General features: G+C 37.9%; 2 protein-coding genes across 2 annotated transcripts in view; both read left to right on the top strand.

Annotated features, from left to right (window-relative positions):
* Positions 1–10,766, top strand: part of LOC113040057 (yjeF N-terminal domain-containing protein 3) — a 34,659-nt gene extending 23,893 nt beyond the window's left edge. Inside the window, exons 3-6 of the mRNA XM_026198287.1 lie at positions 4,873–4,983; positions 6,594–6,707; positions 6,824–6,974; positions 8,538–10,766. Of these exons, the coding sequence (XP_026054072.1) occupies positions 4,873–4,983; positions 6,594–6,707; positions 6,824–6,974; positions 8,538–8,734 (573 nt within the window). The 3' untranslated portion in view covers positions 8,735–10,766. The remainder of the gene's footprint in view (positions 1–4,872; positions 4,984–6,593; positions 6,708–6,823; positions 6,975–8,537) is intronic.
* A 124-nt stretch (positions 10,767–10,890) lies between these two features.
* LOC113040054 (cartilage intermediate layer protein 1-like) lies at positions 10,891–27,345 on the top strand. Its single transcript, XM_026198282.1, has 11 exons — positions 10,891–11,162; positions 11,884–11,971; positions 17,101–17,196; positions 17,741–18,010; positions 18,123–18,305; positions 20,341–20,493; positions 20,573–20,890; positions 20,983–21,091; positions 21,180–21,337; positions 22,487–24,915; positions 24,999–27,345. The coding sequence occupies exons 1-10, from the start codon at positions 11,157–11,159 to the stop codon at positions 24,901–24,903; spliced, it is 3,798 nt and encodes a 1,265-aa protein (XP_026054067.1). The 5' UTR covers positions 10,891–11,156; the 3' UTR covers positions 24,904–24,915; positions 24,999–27,345.
* The last annotated feature ends 46 nt before the right edge of the window (positions 27,346–27,391 follow it).

The following is a 27,391-nucleotide window of genomic DNA, read 5'->3' as shown; positions in this document are numbered from 1 at the left end:
GACATAAATTTGCATTTGCGAGAGTCAATAAGAAATGTTACAATTGAGTTACAAAAAGTCGTTATTATAATAAAGTTGCACATCTATGAAAAAGCCTTGATTGTGAAATCTTAATTCACATCGTGAGTTACTGTATATAGCCACAGTCGCTGAGATATAAATTAGCGATTACGAGAAATAGTCACAATTATAAGTTATGTCACAATTACAAAAAAGTCGTAGAGTTAAAAGAAAAGTTGTAATAACGAAATATAATAGTTGCAAATCTATATTTAAAAAAAAGCCTAGTGTAAAGTATTAAGTAACCTTGTGTGATATAAAGTTACAATTACTAAGATATCTAAATTAGCAATTTTAAGAAATGCTGCAAAACAGTGATTATGTGAAATAGTTGCAGTTCTGAGGAAAAAAGTCGCAATTGCGAGAAATATAGTGTCACACTAAGAGATATAGTCAGAGTTTCTGAGGTATAAATGTGCACTTGCAAAAAATGTCGCAATTAAGTCTCAGAAGGTCAGAATTACGAGAAACGCTTAAAAAAGGCGCACTTGTAAAATATGAAGTCACTTTGTGAGGTCTATTCACAGTTTCTAAGATATAAATTTGTGATAATGAAAAATCGTGTATATATATATATATATATATATATATATATATATATATATATAAAGAAACACAACACTTACAGCGATTATTTCTTTATTGTTTTTGTCAGAAATAAGCTTCTATACAAAAAGGGTTACAAAAAGGTGATTTAGCTTTTTTTGCGGGGTCATGCTATGTCTTGCCGTGAGCAGTAAAATCAGCAGCAGTTGGGTTCATTCACCTCCAAACTGCACTTTGACTTCTCCTTAAAAATCCCTTGTGACAAATCCAATGCACCGTCACTGAAGGTGTTGAAAGTCTTTTGTCTGTGGCCGGCCTGCAGTCTCGGGCCTTACGTCTCGGAGCGACACGAGCGTTTCGATAGAGCCAGGCCAACTCAAACCAGACTACTGCGGTCACCATCCATCTGGATTCAGTCAGGCTGACAGGCAGCGCAGGGCTCCTCTTGACCTACCTGAGAGTCGGTTAAAGCCCCAAATTGTTTCCTGATTTGGCTTGTGTGAATTTTCAGCCCTTGTTAAGAAGCGTTTTACAAACTGAACCTTCCTCCCCTCCAAGGCTCCCGGTCACCAGCAGCTGCTGCGGTTAGCGTCAACAAAACTTCCTGTGCTGTGACCTCTGTGAGGTCGCCATAAATTGCAGCTAAAGAAAACACGCCGGCCGGTAGCTCTGAGACAAGCATTACATCAGTATACGCTTGTGTGTGTGTGAGGGGGGGACCGAATCTTGGTCGTATTTTACCACAATTGTGATTTCACAACCAAACTATCCTCGGCAGTGGATGCCAAGATCAACGTCATCCGTCTACATCGGGGGGATAAGTGCTTTGGTGTTAAGCTACGTCAAGGCTGATGTCTGTGATCACTCGCTGCTTTAGATATCAGGAAGTTATTTTTATCACCATGGCTCATGAAACGTTCTTTGTGTTTTCAGTGAAAAATGCAGACTGACATTACCTCTCGTAAAACACTGTCTGTGATCATTCCTGTATTTTCCCATTCCTACATGATAACACAGAATAAATGGGAAAAGAAAAGGAATACAATTAATAAAACTGATGTTTTCTTTCAAGTGTAGATTTTGACAAGCAGGCTGTGAGTTTTGCAGCACCACACCAGGTATTCGCTTTGAACTTTTAATTTAGTTTTTATTTCTATTTTATTTATAATTCATCTTTTTAGTTTTTGTCGTCAGTTTTTGTCAGTTTTCACTGTAATGTTCTTATGTTTATTTCAGTATTAGTTTTTTGTCTGTTTTAGAATTTTTCTAAATTTTAATTTGAGCATTTTAGGACTGCCAAAGTTAATGTTTTAAGAACTAATCGTTGCATTTTGAGAATAAAAAAAGACAGATTTTTATTATGAAGATTTGTTTTCTAACCGAACAGTTCTCTGTGTCTGTTTTTTATTTCTACATTTTAATGAATTAATTTTTTTCTTTTCTTTTTTTAGTCTGTTTACAGTAGTTTAGTTGTCATTATTTTCTGTTGTTTATGTTTGTGTGTGTGTGTGTGTGTGTATGTACATAGAATGTAGAATTGTATGTAGTTGTAGTATTTTAGGGCTGTCAGTTAATATCTGGTTTCCAGTTATGCAGTTTTATTTCAATTAATTTTATTTTATTAAATGTGTAGTTTTCTTCAACACTGGTAACACTATGCCACTCTTGAGGAGCCCCGCCCACTGTGAAATCTCATTACTTCTAAATCCTGCCCGACATCGCATACGCAAACAGTTTCACATTAAATAAATGTAGACAGAACAAATTACACTGTATCTGGTTCGGACATGCTGTGTGTTGCTAAGTTTATCCTTGGTTTGTTCTCTTATCATTATGAGACATTTCTTTGTACTTTGATTCTGCTGTCTTAAATTCACATTCTGCATCCTGTTTGCAAATCCTCCAGTTATGAATCTAAAAGGCATTTTCAAAACACTTCTAAATTAAACACAGCTCTGGTGTTAATGTGTGTCAGGTTTAGGGTATAAAGTGCAAGAGCATTTAGTCAAGACCCTCTCTAGAGAGCTCATTTGCTGGAAGCATGGAAGTGAAATCTAGGGGTTCAGTGGCTCCGAACAAGAGAAGATCAGAGCGGCCGTCTCCAGAGTCCTGGCAGGAGTTGACACAATGGAGGATTCCAGCACAGCTGCAGCAGACCTGTAAAAGAAATGAACAATGCATCCACTGGCAGCGGCTCCCAGGAACACTCCATTCCATGTCATTTTCCAGAGGAGAAGAAGAAAAAATGGACAGAACACAGACAAAGGGAATTGATGTTATTTCAGACAGCTTCATGTGATTGAAAAAAATATATATATTCATTATGATTAGCTGATTATGTTAACTGATTTTAGGGTGCATTCTGGGATCTTCTTGCTCATGAATGTTGTGGTGCACTTGATTTTGGCAATGGGACAGCTCTAGAAAGGGTTTACTGTTTTAACCAGGGAGCATATTGACACACCTCATAGATACAGCCATGTCTAACGGTGCAATAAATCTAAAGTGCACCTATATGCAGTGTTGCAAAAGTAATTCTGAAACACAAATGACCAAGAAAAATATTTGCCAGAATACTTTCTGTAAAAATATAAATGGATTCTTGCAAGGTTTACGCAAATCAGATAATCATTTACGTTGCACTTTGTGAAGTCAAAATAAAGTGTTTATTGAGCCTATTAATATTTTTTTTCTGGTGTTACAGTGTATGTTTTATTGCACTTTTTTTTAAAAAGGAATGAAAAAAAGAAAAACGTTTTTAACGTTTAGTCTTTTTAAATTAAAATTAGACATTTGTGCATTTAGCAGACACTTTTATCCAAAGCGACTTACAGTGCATTTAGGCTATCAATTTTTACATATCATGTCTTCCCGGGGGAATTGAACCCCCAACCTTGTGCTTGATATTGCAGTGCTCTACCGATTGAGCTACAGGAACACTAAATAATAATAATAAATAACTAAATAATTGCAAGGATACTCAAAAAGACAGGCGTTTTAAAAAATAACTGTGTGTATATTTCTCCATTCAAGTGCTTGAAGACTTAGACTTTGTTCATCAAAACATAAAAGTTTTGCTCCGCCCCTGAAACAAGTTTTCTTTCTGATGACATCATCAAGCCCTCTTAGCTTTTAGCCCCTCCCCTCCGGTCACACAGAAACCACTTTTCAAAATCCAATTTTAACCATTTTGAAAAACCGCTACAGTCACGCATCTGAAAATGTAGTTAACAGCTTTGCTACCTTTTAGTTAGTCACTCCCAGACACTGCCCATTATAATCAACTTCATCGACAAGCTCGCTTTTGGCCAATAGGAAAGTTTCCTACTTGGATTCCCCTTTAAAATGACAACAGATGGAGACAGATGTTCATTTTCCACTCTCAGACACGCATTCAACTCTTGTTCACCCGGCGCTGTGACTAAGACAACCAGCGATGATAATGTAATCTAAACTTCATCAGCTCGCTAATGGAACATCCATGTCAGCTGATCATTTCTCTCCAAAGTGCCATTAGCTTCATTAGCGTCTGGCTTCCTCTCTTTCTCGGAAGTCTGCAATTACTCCCACGCTTGTGCCGGGGTCCATATTTCAGAAGCGGTTAATTGGAGATGAATATAACATGCACATTACCTTAACTGTTGCTTTTACTTCATTAGTCTGTTCATAACAACAACCTTAGGGCAAGATGAGGTAAACGAGGAACAAATACAAATTTACAACTTGACTGCAAAGACTTTAAAATATAAAATATTTCAGTTTTCAATTCCAGCATATGCGTAGAAAACTTAAAAGACCTTTGTAGTTTGAGTTTCCTAAAGAAGGTAAGAGAATAAACACTTTCTCTGTGGTTCTATCAAAACGTTGTTTGTTTATATTTCACAACCAGCCAGGCATAGCAACAGCTCAACCAATGGCTTGCATCTGGGGGCGTGGTTATCCGTTTGACTGACCAATAGGAGATGGAAACCTATTTGAAAACAATTCAGTTCTGTTTAGTAACAGAAATTACACGCCTCACCTTTACAGACTTAGTTTTGTGAGTGTGTACACGCTTCGGAAAATTTGAACAGCACTGGTCCAGTTTAGAAACCTGTCAGAAAGTGTGTTATTTTAAGGCTGCATCCTGTGGAAGTGTCTACACAGCTCTTTATTACTGTTGCTGGGTTATTCCGATGAACTTTACCTCTGAAAATGCAGAAAGGACTGAAATGAGACGTCTACCTCTCTGTTGAACTGTCTCTCTCTCCCTATGTCTTTTTCCAGGCTTTTCCTTTGAGCTCCCTGAGTAAAAAGCAGCCCACCCTGCTGGTTGTTTGTGGTCCTGAGCAGAATGGCTCCATTGGTTTGGTGTGTGCCCGCCATCTGCGCATGTTTGTAAGTATAGAGCCCTGTGCCGAAGGTCACGGAGAAAGAATGGATACCAATAGGGTGCTGTATTGTTGTTTAAAGTCAACAAGAAATCATAATTGAGTCTATTTACTTTCTTAATGCGCTTTCTTGGTATTATTGGTTCATTGCTTATTCAGGGCTCAATGTTAAGTTTTTTTTTTTCTTCTTTTCAGTCGGGCCAGTCGGTATAGATTTTTACTTTAGTTTGTAATTATTAATCAAAACATAATTGCTTGCTTGGCGTCTGAAACAAATTTTTATTCTGATGACATTATCAAGTTCTCTTAGTTTTTAGCCCCTCCCCTCCGGTCACATAGAAACTACTTTTCAAAATCTAATTTGATAAATAAAATCAAGCCCTGCCCTTAATGTTTGTTATTGAATATACTGTTTCAGCCAGAAATAAGCCACTTTACAAAAGTAAAATGGATGTGCGGATGCTTTTTATGTTGATGTTAAATGCATCTTTATTGAAGGAAACATTGCATCTCATTTGTATGGAAGCCTATTTCCGCTATGAAATGAATTGCGAGATAAAAACGTGCGATTTTATTAGAAACAAGCAGAATTGTGAGGTCAGGCTCAGAATTCTGACTTTTTCTCACAATTCCGAGTTTACATCTCACAATTCTAAATTTTTCCTCCAAGTTTATTTTTCTCCCTTGAAATTGCAGGTATATATATCACAATGCAGACTTTTCTAAGAATTGTAAGTGTATATCTTGCAATTTTGAGTTTATATGTCTGAAAGTTTTTCAAATTACTTCTTTTAAATTACCTTAATTTTTTTAAGGGCTATTTGCTTATCGGCTAACGGACAAAATGTTAGATGTGATATAAAACTATGCCCTGACGGCTAGGGAATAACTCGTCATTTGGCATTCAACTTCAGCTTACAACATTTCCAATTCATGACTTTAGCAGTAAAAAAAAAAACAAAAAAAAAACAGTAAGAAAAAAAATCATCCACCATTCTCTTCTGTGATGCTAGATTTATGGTGCATCAGTTTTTGTCTAATAAACGTACGCTCTGTTAAAGTTATCCTTCCTTTCGTTCTGATGGAGTGAAGTTTGGCCAGTCCAGATTTGGCCAGTTTACAATATGAGATTCTTAGAATGAATAAAAAACTCGGGAGTGAAAAAAACGAACAATAGAGGGTCATCACATGATGGCAGCTGTTTTATACATTCCCACTGTACATGTGCATGGATTCTTGTGTCCGTACCAACATTGTGTAAGAAATACATTAAGTTTAACTGCAGGATTGTAATGAACTTACCCGGCAACTTATCCAGACTGTATGGACTTTATCCTGCATCCCGAGCAAATTAAGTGTACAAAACCATACATTTTAGTCCACATTAATCACTTCTAACATTCTTCTGAAATGAAATTATGAGGTAATTATGTTTTGTGATTTATGAACTCAAAAATCCCCCTGCAGATCCACAGGGGGACAAAATATTACATAAAAAAACAGAAATCTAATCACGAACTGTCTGGTTCATGAGTGGCAATTTTCATATCTGTTTTAACAGATATGAAAGTAACGGACATATTTATTAATCATCTTCCTCATCTCTCTTTAATGTAGGAATATGAGCCCACCATTTTCTATCCCAAACGTTCTCCTCAGAGTTTGCACCAAGACTTTACCGTTCAGTGCGAGAAAATGGACATCCCTTTCCTGTCCTACCTTCCAACAGAGGTAAGTGTCAATCTTGAACAATGAAGCTCAGCCCATCGGGAGAGAGATGTCAATGTGATGTTCACTCTTCTGGACTCTGTCAGTATTAATCTAATCCTGTCTGACCCCACGACCAGGTCCAGCTGTTAAATGATGCCTACAATCTGGTGATCGACGCCATCCTGGGACCAGAAACCGACCACAAGGAGGTCAAAGAGCCCTACGCTGGGATGCTGGTGACTCTCAAACAGGTCAAAATACCCATCGTTAGTGTGGACGTGCCCTCAGGTATTTGCTCACTAAACACATTTTTGTGTTTTTGCCCCTGGCATTCGTTAGTGTGCAGTACCACAATGAAAACATTCAGTAAATACAGTAGCTACTTGCTAGAAAAAGAAAAGGTTTCATGAAAAAGGTCTCAATCTGTTCAAAGGAAGGTTAAGGTTATTTTTGCCAAGACATGGAAGCATTAGCTTTAGCATTCTTCGCTAACACACACATCGAAAACAAATCGTAAGTGCCTGTTTTTACACACTGAACATAATTTGTGTAATTCTTCACAGCTAAGCATGTGCACTGTAAAGTCGGATTGGCCACATATGTTAGCATACAACAAAATTTTATTTTGCATGATTATGCACTAAATGTTGTTGTTCAAGTGTTGGGAAAACTTATTTAGTTTGGTCATGGAAGTGGCACAGAAATTACTTTGGCTTTAACATTAGCTAATAGCTATTAGCTGCATTGGCTAATAGCTGCTAGATCATAAATACTAGATTGCAAATCACATACTAGATAAAACGAGACATTTTTACAGGTATTTAAAATAGTCAAAATATCAGGGAGAAATTGATTGCTAACAAGTTCAAGACTTATAGCTACTAGCTACCCTTGTTAATAGCTACTACCTTATTTAATTACGTAGAATAAGTCAAACTGAACACTAGAAAAACTAAAAAAAAAAAAAAAGATTGTTGAGAATTTTTTTGTAAGCATGAAAAACAGTCATCATATTAAGAAATGGATTACTAACACATTCAAAACTAATAGCTACTAGCTACTTAATTACATAGCATAAGAAAACTGAATACTAGATAAACATTTAAAAAAATAAAAGGTTGTTGAGAATTTTTTTGTAAGCATGCAAAATAGTTGTCATACTGTATTATTAAGACATTGATTAAACCTGCTTACAAGTTCAAGATTAATAGCTACTAGCTACTTAATTACGTAGAATAAGTCAAACTGAATACTAGAAAAACTTTGAAAAATAAAAGATTGTCGATACATTTTTGTAAGTATGCAAAATAGTCATCATATTGTTGAGAATTTGATTACTGACACGTTCTAAACTTAATAGCTACTAGCTATTTAATTGTGTAAAATAAATGAACGGAATACTAGATAAATTAAAAAAAAAGTGTAGATATATTTTTGTAAGCATGCAAAATAGTTGGGATATTATTGAAAAATGGGTTACTAATGCCTCAAAGGAGTTTCAACTGATGAAATCTGATTTATGCAGCCAACTTTTCTGATAAATGAGCTGACCAGAGACCTTAATGTGCAAATGTGTTGCACTGGACCTGAAGTGTTTGCGAAACAGTCAAATGATCAAACTGAAGAAAACTCACAGCCGTTACGTCATCGGGAGACCATATTTGAAAACTGCATCTAATGGCTGACACACTGTAATTTTTGTGCTCTCTTTCCACATGACAGTAGTGTGATGAATGATCTCTACGAGCCAGTTTTCCACATCATATCTGGAAGAATATGCTATATTTCAGTTAATAACCAGTGGCTTGTGATGGCGAGAAAGGATTCACTCTGTCTATCTCTTTCCTTAAGGTTGGGATGTTGACGAACCAGCAAAAGATGGGATAAATCCAGAAGTTCTCATTTCTCTGACAGCTCCCAAAAAGTGCGCAACGGGGTTCTCGGGAAAGCATTTTCTGGCGGGACGATTCCTGCCCTATGACATTCAGAAAAAATATGAACTTAATCTGCCAGAATTCCCCGGCACGGAATGTGTTATAGAACTGTAGCCATTTATGCAGACTTGTATTTTGAATAACAAGGATGTTTTTCCCCTTTTTGTATTTTCTAGATTGTTCTGTGGCATTCAGTTACTGACAAATATGACTAGATACCTTGGATAGTTAAGGTGAGTTTTCTGTGGAAGCTTGTTTCTGTTACAGAATGACTTTTGTCTTGAAATTTTGAGTATATATCTCACAGTCCGGCTGTAATAAACTCGGAATTCTAAGAAAAGAAAAAACGAAAAAAGATTTCTCACACTTTAGAGTTTACATCACACGATTCTGATTCCGATTTGTGTGTGTTTGTGTTACGGAATTAAAAAATACTAAATTATAAATTTGTGTCTTTTTATCTTACAAATCTGACCTTTTTTTCACATAATTATGAATTGTGACTTTTCTTCTCTGAATCATTCGTTTTACGAGTTATAACCTCATAATTCTGTTTTTATATATCGCAATTCTCACTTTTTTTCTCACAATTACAAGAAAATCGGAATCGCCTTTAATTTTTTTCTTTAAATTAATCTTGTGGCAGAAACAAGCAATGAGACCTAAGAAATGGGTTTAGAATCATTTATTAATATTTTTTTGCAAATGTTTGACATTTACAGTGTGTCTAACTGTTGAGTCCTCAAAAATCGCCAAGTCTTTTTAATGTCAGATATATTCAAAGTGCATTACCCTGATAGTGCCTCCAGTCTAATGTGCACCACACCTACAAACCCAACGCATCTCTGCTGGAATTTTACTCCAATTACAAAATTTATTTATCTGTACTTTATTGGAAAGGTTGTGTAGTATAATAATAATCCCAGGATGGCAAACGTGTGTAAATCCTTTTGTTTTTACTATACATTGCTCAATGTACATGTGTTTTCTTAGTTGAATGAATGAATAAATTAAGGTATTGTAAAAACCAAGTTTACTCATTGAGATGCCAAAGTCGGGTGTTTAAAGAAACGTGGGATGTTGAAAACCCACGGATGTTATTATTTAGCCAAACCTTGGAAAATGTGCTCCATTAGCCAATATTTGGGAACAAGAGGTAGCAACGATATTCTTTAGACCATACAGTATATTATTTCTTCCCAGAGATTTATTCAAAAGTCAGGAAAAAGCGTGGGTGATATAAAGGAATGTCTCTGTCTAAAGCAACAACAGTTACAGTATGTGGACAGGAATACCGATTCATCACTAACACATTATAGGCCATTTTAGGACATTGTGTAAACTCAGATATAATCATCAAAAGGTGGACATGAACTCATCCGGAGATCATATTTCTTAGTCTGCCAATAAACATTTTACATTTCTGTCCACCTCATAGAAGGCCAAAAAGTATGTTTATTGTCTTTAAACACGCATAGAGAGCTCCACAAAGGTAACGGACAAAAGAAGCCATATGCACTCAATATGGTGACAAAGGAAAATATGAAAATCTGTTTAGACTGCAAACGAATTGGGGGGAAATATGTGCTTTTCTTGGCTGTTTATTCTGTTTTGATACCGCAGTTCCCTGTAATCTTCGATCTTTCTGACTTCTGATCCTGATTTTTTTTGTCAGACCCATTTAGTGAAATATTTGCTGTGCTTCAAAAAAGGCTTTCAAAACAGCTGTGCAAAAATGACTCGAAATGTTGGACGACACCATGGACTGGCGAGTGAACGCATCTCCCCGTCATGGATGTGCTGGTCGTGCATGATCCTAGACAGTGGAACAGGACTGTACATGTAGCATGCATGGGAATATTTACAAATGGTTAAACACAATTTGCTCATGAACCATGAGTTAGACTTCAACGTTTGGACTTAACAATAAAGGTTTAGTGTGGCACTCTGGTTTGAAACCTATATTTCTTGACTTCATAAAACAGTTGAAAATGACATTAAAATGGGATGCACAATATTCATACCATTTCTGGGATTCTGAAGAATTAAAAACAATTATTGGACGTTTCATTATGCATATTAATGTCCTCCTGATTTTACATTTAGATTATCTTTACTGTAATATGACACCCAAAAATAAAAATGTACTGGTGTGGTACATTTGGTGTGGATAACTTGTGGATTAGTGAGATATGTTTCTTTCTGACGGCACCCATTCACTGCAGAGGATCTATTGGTGAGCAAGTGTTGTAATGCTAAATTTATCCAAATATTGTCCAATGAAATAAACTCATCTATATGGATGGTCAGAAGGTGAGTAAACTTTCCTTTTAGGATAAACTAATTCCTTTAAAGAAAAAATATGACACTTCACCTTCAAGCAATGTGAAATAGTTATTATGGATCAGTTTCTGTGACAGTTATACATTTGAAACCTTTTGGCTGTTTACAACTCCCTTTGTATGCAACAGGTGCGTCACATTACAGTCTTTTTACTGTCTGTCGAGTCACTGAATGTCGGACAAACATTCCTGCAATGCATGTGAGTAAAATAAGACAAATCAGTAACACTTTATTTTAGGGTCTCTTAACTAGTTGCTTATTACCATGCATATTACTAGAATATTAACCATTTATTAGTACTACTTAAGCTTATATTAATGCCTTTTTCTACATGACTTTATTCTACAGCCCTAATCCTAACCAATACCTAAACCTAACATCTACTTTACCAACTATTAATAAGCACCAAATTAGGAATTTATTGAGGGAAAAGTCTTAGTTAATAGTGTATAAATGTTCCCTGTTCTGAAGTGTTCCTGAAAAATCAGTTGTGAAATAAACACATTTTTTATTATATTAATCTGCTGTCATTACATCAACGTCTTCATTCATGCTTGAAATGAAGTAACCGGGCAGAACATAATAAAACACCCAGTGATCCAAAATATCTTGATTTAAAACACAAACATAACACTGTTCTGATGCAACATTCACCTTTCTTCTACATCTGTGTGTTCTTTTTCATCTGTTGGAATGATATAAGAACACAGATGTTAGCGCATTAGCCAATGGCGAGCAGGAGGGGGCCGGTCTGGACCACTCTCCACTCCATCCTGTCTTTTAAAACTCTGGGAAGTTCACGAAACTATCAGACTCGATTTTGAAGGACCGGGGGGAAACAAATTCACTCAAGGCACCCAAGAACTTGACAAACTTTTTTTTGGTGTGTGTCTTTAATTTATTTTTTTTGTTACCAACAGCTGGCCATCAGTGGCTGTGGCACTATGTGGGACTTCACAGTCGGGACGTTGGCGCTGTCTACCGTCTTTGTAGTGTCTCTGGCACAAGGTAATGTAATTTAAATAATCTCATAATTGTCTTAATTAGAACATGTAAGGATGTTTTTCATTATGTAACAGTTTGGAGCTGTCAGCACGTTAAGACTAAGGGGGGAAAAAAACAGTGAGAGCTTGTTTGTTTGTGAAAGCTTAATCAACTTACATGGATGGAGTGATGTTTAGTAAATCAGCTTTTTTTCATACTGAACTGCTTCTGTTTGTCTCACTGCTATTAAAAGACACTCTGAAAGTAAAGGTTTTACTAATTATGCAAATTCAAAAAGATGAAGGTGTTGAATGTGAATGTTAACTAACTGCTCCAGCTGTCATTTATTGCAGTAAACAACTGCAGTACTAATAGTTGGGCATTTAAACAGAACAGAACAGAAAGTTATTTATGTAATTTCCTTTCAAAAGTCTTATTCAGAATAGTGAGTGTGTCACAAAGCCCCATTATATTTAAACGTAATGTAAACTATTTCTGATTCCTCCCAAAAGTCTTCATACTGGAAAAGTTATGTAGCCTATGACTGTTGAGGAATTCATTATTTGAATGACTGAGTGTCATGAATACTGGGAAACTGCCCACCAACCCAGACTGAAATGTGGAGCAGCACCGTTTCATCCGCCTCTATTGCATTCACTGTCTCCGGCCCACCTCACCCTCTCCACGGAATTTATTACCTGTTTCCCAACACGTGTAGACAGCATGCACAGAAAATAGCGCCTGACATCGCTGAGCTCTAAGTCAAGCCTTTTAAAAACCTTTAGGACCAAATTTTGGTTTTGAATAACCAGATGTCGCTCAGTCATCCGGTAATGAGCTGCAAGCTTGCACGTCCGTGCCAGCTTCATCCAGGGCACGCCGAAGCCATTTTCAACGCTCCAAAGTAAATATTGCCCCTTTCTAATCTGCTCCATTCAAACGATTTATTCTCCAGATGTTTCACTTTGCTCTGAAGTTCAGCTGCCCGGTACATCGATTTCTGATGCTTTGAAGTGAAAAAGAGGGTGGAAAGAGGGATCAAAGGTAATGTGCGATGTCTCAGTTTAGCTCTTTTCCGTGAGTGGCCGCTACATGAGCGCTAACTGAATGTTTTAAAAAAACGTAATTCTGATTGGACGCATTGATTTCAGGGAAATGGTTGTTTATTGAACATTAGAGTCCTTGGTCGTTGTGCTGTCGCCGCCATTTAATTTTTATAAAACGTAGAACTCGATTCTTGGTGACCGTGACTTTACTCCACTTTACACCCCTTATAGAGAGGTAAAGTCACAGCAGGAAAAAGTGAATTCGTTAAAATATATAAACATATGTTTACTCAAGAAACAATGCTTTGTAAGACTTGTTTTCAAAGGTGTCTTTAACACTAGTTCATTTACTTTAGTTTATAACGATCTATAAAAAATATTCAAGATTTAATTATTAGGAATATTCGACCTAGTTTTATATTGTTTGAAGAATTTGTAAGTATCCTGTTAACAGAAAACAAGTTTTAAAAAAGGACTTATTCGTGTCTTTTGAATTAGAAAACTACTCTTCTCCAGGGTATTAGAGTATTCAACATTAAAAGTGACGCTTAAGATCAACTTTCTGGATGAAACGGTTCAAAGACAAGGAAAACCAATCCAGATAATTTTAAACACACACAAATCTGGCTGGGGCTTCATTATTATGCAGTGACAATGAAGCAGTTCAGTTTAGAATAATGGAGCACAGATGCATCCCAGTTCAGAGTCTATGGAACAGTGGTTGTCTCCTAATCTTCTTCTCAACCCAATCAGACAGAGCTCACCATCTTCCATTCGAGCACACCTCAGCCAGGACATGTGCCAGATGCACAAAACTACTTCCACATGTTTGCCGACGCAGGGTAAACACACAGATAAAACCACTTTGGAGCTCTCATTTGCATTCATTAAAACACGATGGGATGTGGAATGCAATTTCAAGACCACTGCCCGGGCACACTGCCGCCTTAAATGAAATGCCTCTGATTTCAAACAAATCCCTACTTGTTACCAACCTCATATACTGCAATAAAGCCATCACAGTCGCCCTAATACATACAAGTATGTGGGTTAGCACTATAGCGCTTTGTCAAAGGGATTACATAACATGCCAAAATGATTTACCTTTCCATTTTGGATAAACAAGGGAAAAACTTTCAGAAAGGTGAATGCCAGCTACATTTTGGCATGTTTTTGTGTCTAACCTTTTTATTTACAGACAGCACAGACCGAAAAATGATTCCTGTAGAAGAAGCATGTGCGCTAACCACTCCGCTGCAGCTTTGACGTAGCTCTTTTATTAAAACTCAACTATCACATGTATTTTGATTTGCTTCTGGCTTGGGTAGCAATGCTCCAAGATGAACATTAAAAAAGGGGAATGTCTTATAAAAAGGCCACAGACTGTTTGCTTGAATGGATTAATTGTCTGAGGCTATTGGACACTGTGCAGACTTTATGAGGTGACGCTAGAAGTCTAAAAGGGTAATGATACGGCACTTTATATTGTGGGGTAAAACCCCTGGCAATAAGATAGGCACAAAATAATCACAGAATAGCTGTACCAAGTTTAAATTACCCTTTTGTTTGAGAGCCATCTCCCAAAATAAACTTGGCAGGAGTGGTTTGTTATGGGAGGGCAGGGTGTCATTCTATGTTGGGATGACAATGATTTATAGATAGGTGTGTATTTTAAGATGTTGTTAACTTATAGTTTCCACTTCAACGTATATGCTTTTTTAACATCTGATCCTAATAATTCCCTGTTACTGGGTGCAGATATTAGAAGGTTCCACTGAGGTCATAGACACACACTTCTTCTATCTAGGAATAAAGCAGACTACAGTATGCAATGTTGTTACTGCTAATTATATTGGTGGCCATAGTAGGTTTTATAGAGGTTTATTGTTCAAGATTTTATATATATATATATAAAAAATGTAATTATATTGTAAAAATTCAATTATATTGTTCTCTTGTGTTGTTGTCGTTATAGCTGTGGTAATATTGTTATAGTTACTGTCCTTGATATGAATCTAACTAGCTACCTGAATAATAAATACATGTCGCTAACAACTAAAGAAAATTTTATCGCCCCCTTAAGTACGGAGGTTGTGTAATTTATGCATAGCCATTCTAGCCACGTGCCTATGCTCGCTAGTCCAGGGGTGCCCAAGCACAATGAAGATTTTCATTGTGAATTTTTTTTCGTTATACGATGGGTTATCAACAAGAGTTAAAAAACCAAAACACCAGAAGACATTTAGCAAATAAATAAAACAGACAATAGGGAAAAAAATGACAATCTATTTCTATGTTTTGCACCTTTTTTATGTACGAACATCATGATTTCTTTCTCCCGTTCTCTCTCATAGACGCACACACTGTAAAGACATGCATTCGCACAAATTTGGAGACTCAAACAGAAACTTGTTGCCCTGCGATTTATCAGTAAAATAGTTCCACAGTTGAAAAGCTAAATGACATTTCTCAGTAGCGAGGCTCTTGAAGCAGATCAACTTAAAGATTCACTATTAGAGATTCTGCTGCTGAACACTGCTGATAGATGCACATAAGCAGGTATTCACACACTTAACTCTCTCTCTCTCTCTCTCTCTGTAATAACTATGTTAGACTGCATTAATAACTGCATTAGCCTGCATATCAATGGTCCAAGTCTCTGTTATTAGCTCTAAAATGAAACTTTGAAATTTTCAATGGAGGGTTTATGAGGTGCGCAGTAAATTAGTGTGCATTCGTGTTGTTTCATAGTCTTTCTGGCTTTATTCTTGGCACAGTAGTAATAAATTGCAAGTAAAATGCAAAGGTCTACACTTCAGGATCTTCAGATATAAATTCACATCTAACGGCTTTATTTTTTTTATCGAAAGGAGGAAATGGGGAAACTTCATGACCAGGAAAAGCATAGTGACACACAGTTTTTTAGAAAAGTGACTCAGTGCCTCAGAAGGCCACTCAAGATAAGTGAATAACTGGAATAATGACATCTCATATTCTGCAAATTATTACTTTGGGAATGACACTCTTTCAGCTGGACCTGCATGGTAAATCAATTCAGTATAGGAGAGGGATATACTGTAATAACAGTAATGGTGGCCTGCAGAGCTTCTACGGTGACTGACACTTCTGCCGCAGATAAGCACTTCAGTGTGTGAGCATCGAATAGTGCCAGTAACAATTCACTGCAAAGACACTGTGCCGTTCTTGCTTGAGGATGTTAAGCTTGGCTACATCTGTGGGACACATCACATTTGGAAAAAAAAAAAAAAATGACATTGGTGAATGAATCCTTCAGTCTGTGATTTCCTTATCACAGCACACTATAAGCAAGTTCTGGAAAGTGGTTCAGGGATTCACCTTCTGCAGGCAGGACAGTTCGCACGAAACACCGGAGGCCCACTGTCCTCTGTCTGGGATGTGGGAGTGCATCTTCTGGTAATGTCTCATCTAGAAAGCATGAGACGCCATGTGTTTGTTCCCATTACTCTATCTTCTCCTTTGGGGCTCTAGCTAGTAAGTGTCTCCAGATTAGTTTGAGAATTGATGTTGGGGATCAGACCGTCATGCGTGCTGTACTTCCATATGTGCGCAGCATCTCCTGATGTGACCAGACGGAACGGAAACAGATACAGTGGAGAAATGGACCAAATGTGTCCTCCTCAGGCCAATCATGAGATCAGATATCAGGTGCTAACTCAAAACTGGTTGGACATGGTTGAGAAGGGCCGTGGACGCCAATGGATGCTAAGCCGATAAAAGTAGGGCACTTGGACTCTGGTGGCAGCAATAGACAAAAAAGTCAGTACTTAAATATTGAATGTCTTTTGCACACATTCCATTTACTGCAAAGCCAAGCAGGATTTTCCGATCACATTCACAGACATGTCTGCAACCTAAGGAACGTGCAAGGAATAAGTTGTTCTGATCTATTACATTGCACATTATATTGCACTGTAATAGATCAAACAAATTTCATGTCCAACTTTTTAAGACCAAATTTAGTTAGTCCCTGGGGAGGTCAGTGTTTCTTCAAGATTTAGTTGCAGCCAACGTTTCATTGGTAGCACCTTTGTTGAGTGCGCTGTATTAAAGTTTGCATTCCCACAGGACCCATCTGGGACAGCTCACATCTTCAGAGGTTAAACAAAACCGACAGGAACAGAAAGCTGGCTTACAACAGCCTCGTGGATCCAAAGACCACAGGTAGTTATGGATATTTTAACATGCTCTCTTTATGCAATCAGTTAATTTGTGGTGTCCTGCTTGTTCCAAACCGCATTGTGGGTCTCTGTGTTGCTAAAAAAATGTGATGTAATGATTTCTGGAGTCATCTGTCTTCATTAAATGTGAGCTTTAATGATGAAGACATATAGCCACTGCAATGCTGAAACAATAATACATTGACTCATGGACGTGTAAATGAGTTTACACATGTTCTTAATTAAAGCAAGAGACTATGTTGTCTCTTATACAATGTAGATGGCTGTCTTTGCCTTAAATAATGTCATTTAATTCATACCTCCTATGGGATTTTCTGACAAAAAGCAACAAGCACTTTTGTGGGACACTTATTGTATTCTGTTAATGTGATGCAAAAAGCTGGAGTAATCTTTTGAAGTAAACCCAGCAAAATCAACAGAAATTTTGACGTAATCTGGAAACTCTTGTTCTTCATCTTTGGGTCACTGGCAAGAGCATTCTGTTCTTGTAAAACATCTTGCTCTGATCTTTGTTTTGTGCAACCCAGGTGTAACCGAGTGGACATCCTGGTTCAATATCGACCATCCAGGAGGAAACGGTGACTACGAGAGGCTAGAAGCCATCCGCTTCTACTACCGAGAAAGGGTCTGCTCACGACCTGTAGCCATCGAGGCCCGTACCACGGACTGGGTTGCAGCCGCGGACACGGGGGAGGTGGTCCATTCCAGTCTGGAAAAAGGCTTCTGGTGTATCAATAAGGAGCAGCCATTTGGTCGCATCTGTTCCAACTACCATGTGCGATTCCAGTGTCCACCAGGTACAATTAGTCAAGAGACAATCCATCAAAATACAGAAGTGTATTCCATATGGAGGCATATGCATTTTAACATATGAGTGTGTAAAAATCTTCTTTGTTTTGTTTCTTCAAGTCCACTCATACTGGACTGACTGGAATGAATGGACGCCTTGCTCTGCCACTGCCTGTAACGATGTTGGCATCCAAGTCCGTCAGAGGAAATGCATGAGCACACAACCTCTTCCACTGCTTCTTTCGCCTGTTTGTGTGGGACCCCACATTGAACGAAGAGAGTGTTCAACCCCGCCATGCGAAGGTAAATAAAGAACAAATATGAATTTGGAGACAATAATTACATTTTCTAGGGATGCACCGAAATGAAAATTCTTGGCCGAAACCGAAAACCGAAAAAGAGAAAACCAAGGCCGAAAACCGAAACCGAAACACCGAAAGAAATTATGCCAATTATTAGTACCATTGCATTTATTGCTATGACCGTGTACTACCTTTACTAAAATTAAGACATTGCAATTGCATAAATTAATATTAAAGTTTCAAAGATAATTACAATTACATAACTTATTTAAAAAAAAAAAACATAAAAATACATAATTACAAATGATGCAAATATTTATTAAGCACATTGCAACAATGCACAGTATAAAATAAAATTCAAACTAAAAATTTATTCCACTCATGTGTATATTTAATAATAATGTACAGGCCTACTGGCCTGCAGAAAGGTTTTAAAATGAACTGTTCTCTCATAAAAACATTTATGCATTTAGGTGAAGTGCATTTGAAATTGTTCTCTGTAGGACTAGAAAGTGCATCAGTTCTCCAGTAGGCAAGACTGTTATCACTTCTGGGGATGGGGACTTCAGACAGATAACCATCTAGCTGTTGAGCAGTTGAGCTTGTCATCTGCCTGACATTTGAGAAATATTTGAGAGAGTGTATTTAAATAGGGCCAGGGCATAAATAAACATTTTTATAAAATTAAAGCAGAAATCTAGCAGAAAATCTAGCAGAAATATGGCTACAATCTGATATTATGAATGTATATATGTTTGTGTGTGTGTGTATAAGAACAAAATAGCCAACGTATTATTATTATTTGAGGCACTTTCTTGCAGAATTCCACTGAACATATCAGACAACGATGGTGCATGCCACTCATCTGGTGCAGAGACCAGTCTTTTTTTCTGCGCTCTGATCTGTTTCCTGCGCTTGGCGCTTCTCAGTCTCCACGCGGGTTCTCCGCATCCAGCGCGGCCTGGATCATTTCCGCATCCAAGTAATGGTCTTTATAACGCGGATCAAGCACATTCGCGATGAAGTGCAGAGGATCCGAAAAGATCTCAGTGAGACATGTGCTAACAGACTCTATAAGACTGTACTTTTCTTTGTTTTTACTTCGTGGTCCGTCTTAATCTCTTTGTTAGGAGACGTTTTAGTGCTGCGAATAAAGGAATACGAAGAGAGAGAATGTTCTCACTGGTGTTAAGTGAATGTCGCGGGGAGCTCGTGGTCTGCGCTTTGCAGGTGCACGTGCAGGTCGCGGTTTCTGTTTGCGTCATCACAACATTTCGGCGTGTTGTTTCGGTGATAAAAGTCTATCGGCCGAAAACCGAAAAGGCCATTTTCGGCCGAAAATTTTCGGTGGACGAAATTTCGGTGCATCCCTAACATTTTCACTAATATAAAGTGCATTTCCTAGACTTGACTGGCAGGATTTACTAAAGACTCTCATAAAAAAAAGGTCTATCAACCAAATATAGTTTGGTTTGGTTTAATCTAGTTTAGCTAATCTCCAAATCTGACCTAGATAGTGTTAACATGGTTTATCTTAGAATGGTTAAAACATTTTTACAGAGCAGTGAGGTGTCAAAAGCTCATTGTGTGCCCTTTATATCAGATGCTGCCAAATACTTGTTTTGTCGCATTTCGGATTTACCCATATTATTTTGACACTCAAACTCCGAAATGAGGCTTATTTCCCACTCATGGTTCTCGAGAGCAATCACATCCTGCTGACATTTACATGACACATGTGGTGCCCAATTAGCAGGCTAAACCAAAACATGTTTCTGTGTGTACAGAGATTTGTTGTCTTTGATCATAAAATCAATGTAATCACACTAGCAAAGATGTCAGAATGCGCTCACTGACATTTCAGTACACAATATTTAAATAGTAAAATAACAATTAAAGATAATTATTTTTTTTTTTCATTTGTATTTGGTCAAAATCATTTGATGATCTTCAGCTTTTTTTTTTACGGTTTCTGAAAACTTGCCACTATGATTGCTAATAAACCACTTATTTCACCCAAAATGTTGATTAAACAGCTGTGTGGAGCCAATGGGGTTTGTGGAGTGCTTGCTCAGTGACCTGCGGTAAAGGCCGCAGAACAAGACGTAGGACATGTCACAGATCTTCTACTAAGATTCAGTGTACAGGACGACCTGTAGAGGTCCAAAAATGTGGAAATCCATGTCCAGGTATTGTGCATTACAAAACACACATGGATTTTTTTCTACAATGAAATAAAAAAAATAAAAAAACATTTTATTTTTACAGTGGCATGCAAACGTGTCTGTCCTGGGGGACGTCCCAGTAAGGACTGTAGCTACTGTATCTGTGATGGACAAATACTACATGGGGAGGTCTTCAGTGTTACAGGTGTCCCTGTGCCAAATGCAACAGTGGCTCTGGCTAGCCAAGCCAAGGTTGTCCGCGCCCACACTGATGCCAAGGGCCAGTTCAAGATTGATGGACTGTGCACCAGCCCACAGACCCGAGTGGTCATAGAAAAGGATAAATTTGCACCCGTCACTCTCCCTGTTTCCAACAATAGCACTGATGAACTCTGGGTACGGGCCATCTTACGATCCTCAGGTAAAAAGAATAAGCTTTTGGATATGGATGATCCCACATTGATAATTTCATGCACTGTTGCATTGTTAGTTTCTGTATTTTATGTCTTCCAGAAAAGCCGTATATTGAGAAGCACCCAGAAGACAAAGTGCGTTATGAGGGACAACGTGCAACCCTTTGCTGTAGAGCCACAGGATCGCCAAAACCTGACAAATATTACTGGTAAAAAGCAATTACATTTTTTTATAGGTTGTCTAACAAATGCCGTTAATCTTATAGTTACATAAAAATATATTTGTTTGATCCAAAGGTATCACAACGGAACCTTACTGAATCGCACAATATACAAGTATGATGAAGATCTGATTTTGCGAGACCTGAAACCAGAGCAGTCAGGGCAATATCACTGCAAAGCAACTAGTCTGACAGGCAGCATAAAGTCTACTTCAGCTGTCCTCACTGTTTTCGGTAAGTGCAAAACCATTTTACCAGTCAACAGTATTTTACCAGTATTTTGCAAATTGTCCCTAAAGAAGAAATATAACCTCAATAAATATTGTGGTCTCCAATGGAATATTAAAGTCTATAATGTCTAGTGACATCTGCAGTGCAATATTTTATTATGTTTAAGTTGGTAGAAATTATCACTTTGTAAACAAGGAATGACTGGCAAGAAGTCGTGGTGGGCAGACTAAAATCCTTAAATCCCACCCGCTTTCCATATTAATGTGAAATCCAACCTTGTCAATAAATCCTTTTTTTTTTTTTATCTTCAGACAAGTATGCATTTCCACATTTGCACACATAACTACACATTATGAGAATTCCCATGATGCTTGTTATCCAAGATATAGATTGTCAGAAATAGTCTGCCGAAACGTGTGCTAAAGCAATCAGTCCTAGACTTTGTCTGAGGGATCTCTTTGCTTTTTAATCATTTTGGCATACAAAATGTGCTTTGCTGAATGAAACACTAACACCTGTCACAGCAGGGTTCTTAATGGAGGATGATTAATGTGTTTTGTATTCACTCTTGCATTTAAACAACAGCTACAGGAGAAAAGTTTTCCATAAATTAAATTTCATCAACCTCAAATAAGATTACATGGTTGCTCTCTCCAATAAGTGTCATTTTAAAGGAAACACAGCGCTCTTTTGAATAAATGAGCAGCATTTACCATAGAGTGGTAATGTGACAATAATGACTGCAGTCATTAATATGGTGACACAATGAGATCATCAGTTTTAAACAGAACCAATATTTTGGCAAGTCATCAGACTTCCTTTTCAGGCTTTCAAGTTCAGTGACCCAGTTTTATTGTTCACAATGATCTGATTAAATATATATTTCTAAATCCTTTTTACTTCAAAACAAGTATCTTCATAACAATATAAAAAGATAAATGCAGAATTTTATATAGTTTTCTTTTTCCGTTTTTCAAGCATAAATCTATGAAAAGGAAGAAAAAAGCCATTGGGATAAAATAAATAAATCTTTATTCTGAAATTTATTTTTCTTCCCAAATAACTAGAATATTTTACTGAAATCAACATTATTTTTACAATGTGTATAAAATGAAAATGTAGCACACTGATCTCACATTTTTTATTTCACAGCCAAAGGAACACCAGCATGCAACTCGACACCTGAAAATCACCTGATAAAATTGCCATTAGACTGCAAGCAGCCTGGAACAGACTCCAAGTTTTACAATGCAGGTCGTTGTCCACACAACAAATGCCCCGGATCGCTGGACTTTGACATGCGTTGCAGGGATGGATCTGGCTTCTGCTGTGGGGTCAAACAAATGAACGCTAGAAAGATCAACTGTGGCCGTTACACCCTGCCAATCAAAGTCGTTAGTGAGTGTGGCTGCCAGACTTGTGTGGAGCCCAAAATTCTTGTACGGGGAAGGGTGGTGTCAGCAGACAATGATGAACCCCTGCGCTTTGGACATATTTACATAGGGAAGGAACGGATAGGTACCACAGGATATCAGGGTGGGTTCACAATCCAGGTGTCTCCAGATACACAGCGTCTTGTTGTAAACTTTGTTGACCCTTCTCAGAAGTTCATTGATACAATCAAGGTTTTTATCTTTGACAAGAGAGGAGGTTCTGTCTATCATGATGTAAAAGTGATGAGGAAGCAGGAACCTGTTGATATAAACGCTGCAGAAAGCAATACCATTTACCTAGGTGAAATAAAAGATGAGGACCCTATTGGTCAACTGGTCATACCTCCAAACTCTTTCCATAAAAACACAGGGGAAGTGTACGAAGGGACTGTTAAGGCCAGCGTCACGTTCCTTGACCCTCGCAATATTACTATGGCTGCTGCCGCTCCTGGCGATCTCAACTTTGTAGACAATGAAGGAGACATGCTACCTCTTAGGACATATGGAATGTTTTCAGTAGATTTCCGAGATGGAGCAAACCAGGAGGTTCTAGGAACTGGTGCTGTCCAGGTTCTCCTTGATACAGAGCATGTAAAAATGCAGGAGCACATCCCTGCTATGAAACTCTGGTCCCTCAATCCCGATACTGGCATTTGGGAGGAGGAGAGTAACTTTCAACCCACACAAACTACTGTTGCTGGCACCGGGAGGAACAAACGAGAGGAGCGCACCTTCCTGATAGGGAATATGGAAATCAGGGAGCGTAGATTGTTCAATCTCGATGTACCTGAGAATCGCCGTTGCTATGTCAAAGTGAGGGCGTACATGAGTGACAAGTTCCTGCCCAACGAGCAACTAGAAGGAGTGGTAATAAACTTGATAAACCTGGAGCCTAAGCCAGGCTACTCGTCAAATCCGAGGGCTTGGGGACGCTTTGATAGTGTGATAACGGGACCAAACGGTGCTTGTCTTCCAGCTTTCTGTGATGCTCAGAGGGCTGACGCATACACGGCTTACGTCACAGCTATAATGGGAGGTGAGGAACTGGAAGCAGCCCCCTCAATGCCAAAAATGAATCCAAACATTATTGGTGTGTCTCAGCCGTACTTAGGGAAGTTAGATTACCAGCGCTCCGATCATGAGGATCCAGCACTTAAGAAAACAGCTTTTCGAATCAACCTATCCAAACCAAACCCTAACAATTTTGATGAAACGAACGGACCAATCTATCCTTATCAGAGTTTAATTGCATGTGAAAATGCACCTGTTGATGCCAACCACTTTCGTTTCTTCCGTGTCGAGAAAGATAAATATGAGTACAATGTGGTACCCTTTGAGGAGAGTGACCTCACGTCTTGGACTGGAGATTATCTTTCCTGGTGGCCAAATCCACAAGAGTTCAGGGCTTGCTACATCAAAGTTAAGATTCATGGAGCTACAGAAATCATGGTACGGTCAAGAAACATGGGTGGCACTCATCCTCAGACAAGAGGTCAGTTGTATGGCATTAGAGACATTCGTAGTACCCGTGACTTACACCATCCTAATACCTCTGCTGCTTGTCTTGAGTTCAAGTGCAGCGGGATGCTCTTTGATCAAGGTATTGTAGATAGGTCACTAATTTCTGTCATCCCACAAGGGAACTGTCGTCGTCTAGGCATCAATGGTCTCCTCCAAGAGTATCTGATAAAGCATCCCCCTGTTCTTCAGAACAATGAATCTCATGCTTTCAATATGTTAGCTCCTGTCGATCCACTTGGACACAATTATGGAATATACACTGTCACTGACCAGAACCCACGCGTTGCTAAAGAGATTGCCATTGGCCGCTGCTTTGATGGAACTTCAGATGGTTTTTCCAGGGAGATGAAGTCAGATTCTGGAGTGGCACTGACGTTCAGCTGCCCTAAAAGAACTGTGAATCGTGAGAGCTTATTCCAGCGCTTGCAAACAAATCCTGGCCTAACACTAACACAGATGGCACGGGAGATGAGGGAGTCACAGGGACTGCAAGTCAGAAGAGGGTCAACCCAAATGGTGGCCTACCCTTTTGGCCAGCAGGGCAGGAGCCAGAACCGCGGAGCCACGAACAATAACAGAAGGAGACCAGCTACAAGGACAGAACCAAGACAGTAGATCTTTCTTTAGGTGAGTTCTCAGAGTGCACTTTTAAAAAAAATAATTTCAAGATGTTGATGAAAATCAAGTGTATGTTTTCCATCCTCATGCAGGTTTTTTGGGTTGAAGAGAGTGAAGAAAAAAAGACTAAAAAAACCTGCTATGGAAATCCCAAACTTGGCCAGCCGGGTGATATTGGATGCTCTGTCCTAACGGAGCAAAATCCTCACCTGATTTATCCGAACACATTTAAACTCTTTCTACTTGTGTATGGAAAACTGTCCTCTCATACTTCCTCAAAGTTTACTTCATTGTTTAAGACATTTATTTTTAGTGATTAGGCCAAATAATCTACAATACCCATACAGGCTGATGTCATTTATTTATTTCCGATGTCAAAACTTGCTTATGTGGAGCGTCCTACTTTTAATCTGTAATTATTCACTAATTTTCTCTAATTGATCAGTGTCTTCCATTGATGATAGACTAAATAGGTGAGACAGGTCTGTATAGGTTGAGGTCAAGTGTGACAGCTGCTAATCCTTTCATCAACCACATATTCTACTCTGTTGGATGTAATGAACAAGACCCGAGGCAGCAAAGATGCTCGTTCTGTCTCATCTCCTTTTCCACATCGCCATTCCAGTTGTGATTTGGCCAACTATTGGTCTGACCAAAGCATGACAGACCCCTGCCAAGAATAGCATCCCTTAACAGAATGGATTGCCTAGGTAGACTAAACAAACCTGTGGTGAGACAAAGAATAATATAATGGCCCTAACTTCAAACACAAATTAATGCTTAATTTTTTTAATGCCCTCTTCATTCTTTTGATCATATAGCTGGCCTAATCAAACTTTCTTTTGATATGAAATCCAACTAATACAGTATCTCAGTCTATGATGTCTAGAGTAAACTGGTTGTATTTTTTTTCTGTTTGTCTCCTAATGTGCAATATTGTGTTCCAATAATGACTTGAGAGTCCTGACAAAAATATCCTATGTTATGAGCCAATCAACCATAGGTCTGTTAAAATGTTGGGCTATTTCCTTAGTAATTGTATATCTGAATTTCAAATTACATAGCACCTGTTTTTTTTTTTAAACCTAATCCTAATGAATTTGAGTTTGCTAATCCAATTCAACCTCCTCTCATGTAGCCAGCTGACAATGCAACATAAATGCAGTTGCAGAGTTTTAACTCCACCCTGAAGTAACACAAATCTTATTGTGTGATTTCAACAATTAATGGACCATAAAAAAAAACATGTGGACCTGCATAAGATGGACATTTGTATCTTTTGAAGTATATTTTGTAGTTAGCATTGCAGACAGAATTTCATTATGGTAATTCTGATTTGATTTGACTAATCCCTTATGCTTCCAGTATTCTGTATTGGTTGAAAGCAGAAAGTTAATTGAGTTGAGGGATTAAAGTGTATGCTTTAATAGATAATGGTGCAAAAGTTTATTTTGTCTGTGTATCCAAAGATGCACCGCTGGCCCAATGCAGGTAGAATATAAACAATATTAAAACAATATTCTAAACTCAAATCTTCAAAGAAAAAATATAACCCCACCCCCACCCCCCTCCCCCCAAAAAAGTTGATTAATTGGAAAATCAGTCTGAATAAAAGTTAGATGAACAGAATAAAGTCTTTGGGAAATAATCCAATATAGAGAAATTTATAATACTGTGGCACATTTTTTGATTGAACACAAAGTAGCTGAGTCTCATAACAGACCAACTGTAATCAGTCATTAAAATCTGAGATTTTTCTATAACATTGCAATATTTAAAAAATGTGTTATAATGTCTACTTAACAGGAGAAAATTTACAGTCATGGCTGACAAATGAAGAAATAAGATATGTAACTATAAACCACATTGCGTTTAGGCCAAGTACACACTTAAAACTATTTTTTTTTTCTATCCCAGACAGTCTCACATGTAAGTGATGTTGAGTCACATTTGTAACTTGAATAAATTTAAACTTCTGTAATTTTGTAATATATCCAGTTAAAGTAACCTTTGGTCTTTTACATGTAGCATATTTAGCTATACTGTGCATTTCTGTTTCAGAGGAAAGATGGAGTTGGATATTGGATGAATATGGTGCTAAAATTTTGTTGGCCTCCAGTTAGCTTTTAAAAGTGTTTGTCCTTGCTTCAACTGTCTGGCTGGTCTCAGGGAGACTACAACTTTTCCAGGAATATCTTCTGACAAAATGTGCATTGATAACTCTACCACTACACTACAAAGTGAGTTGAATAGTTGCCTTTGCACTCTCGGAAATCGCTTTTCATGCTTGCTTCTCAAACAAGTTACATACAACACATCATGAAAACCTGAATGAAAATTCCCATCTTGCAATCTCAAAAGCCAGTTTTATGTGTAAATTGTGGATTACAATTTCGGTCAGTTTTCCCAGATTGTAAATAAAGATCTCTTGTAAACATGTTCTGTTGACATTGCTTTATTCCATTAAACTTAAATAGAAAATATA

The sequence above is a fragment of the Carassius auratus genome, chromosome 22 (assembly GCF_003368295.1).
Source record: "Carassius auratus strain Wakin chromosome 22, ASM336829v1, whole genome shotgun sequence".
Taxonomy (NCBI): Eukaryota; Metazoa; Chordata; class Actinopteri; order Cypriniformes; family Cyprinidae; genus Carassius; species Carassius auratus.
The sequence above is the reverse complement of the archived record's forward strand: the minus strand, read 5'-3'. Positions and strand labels throughout refer to the sequence as shown.

Bases quoted from the DNA above. Each gene is read 5' to 3' on its own strand.
- LOC113040054 (XM_026198282.1), top strand. The intron at 20,891-20,982 runs GTAAAAAGAATA...TATGTCTTCCAG, and splicing joins GGCCATCTTACGATCCTCAG to AAAAGCCGTATATTGAGAAG. The intron at 21,338-22,486 runs GTAAGTGCAAAA...TTTATTTCACAG, and splicing joins AGCTGTCCTCACTGTTTTCG to CCAAAGGAACACCAGCATGC.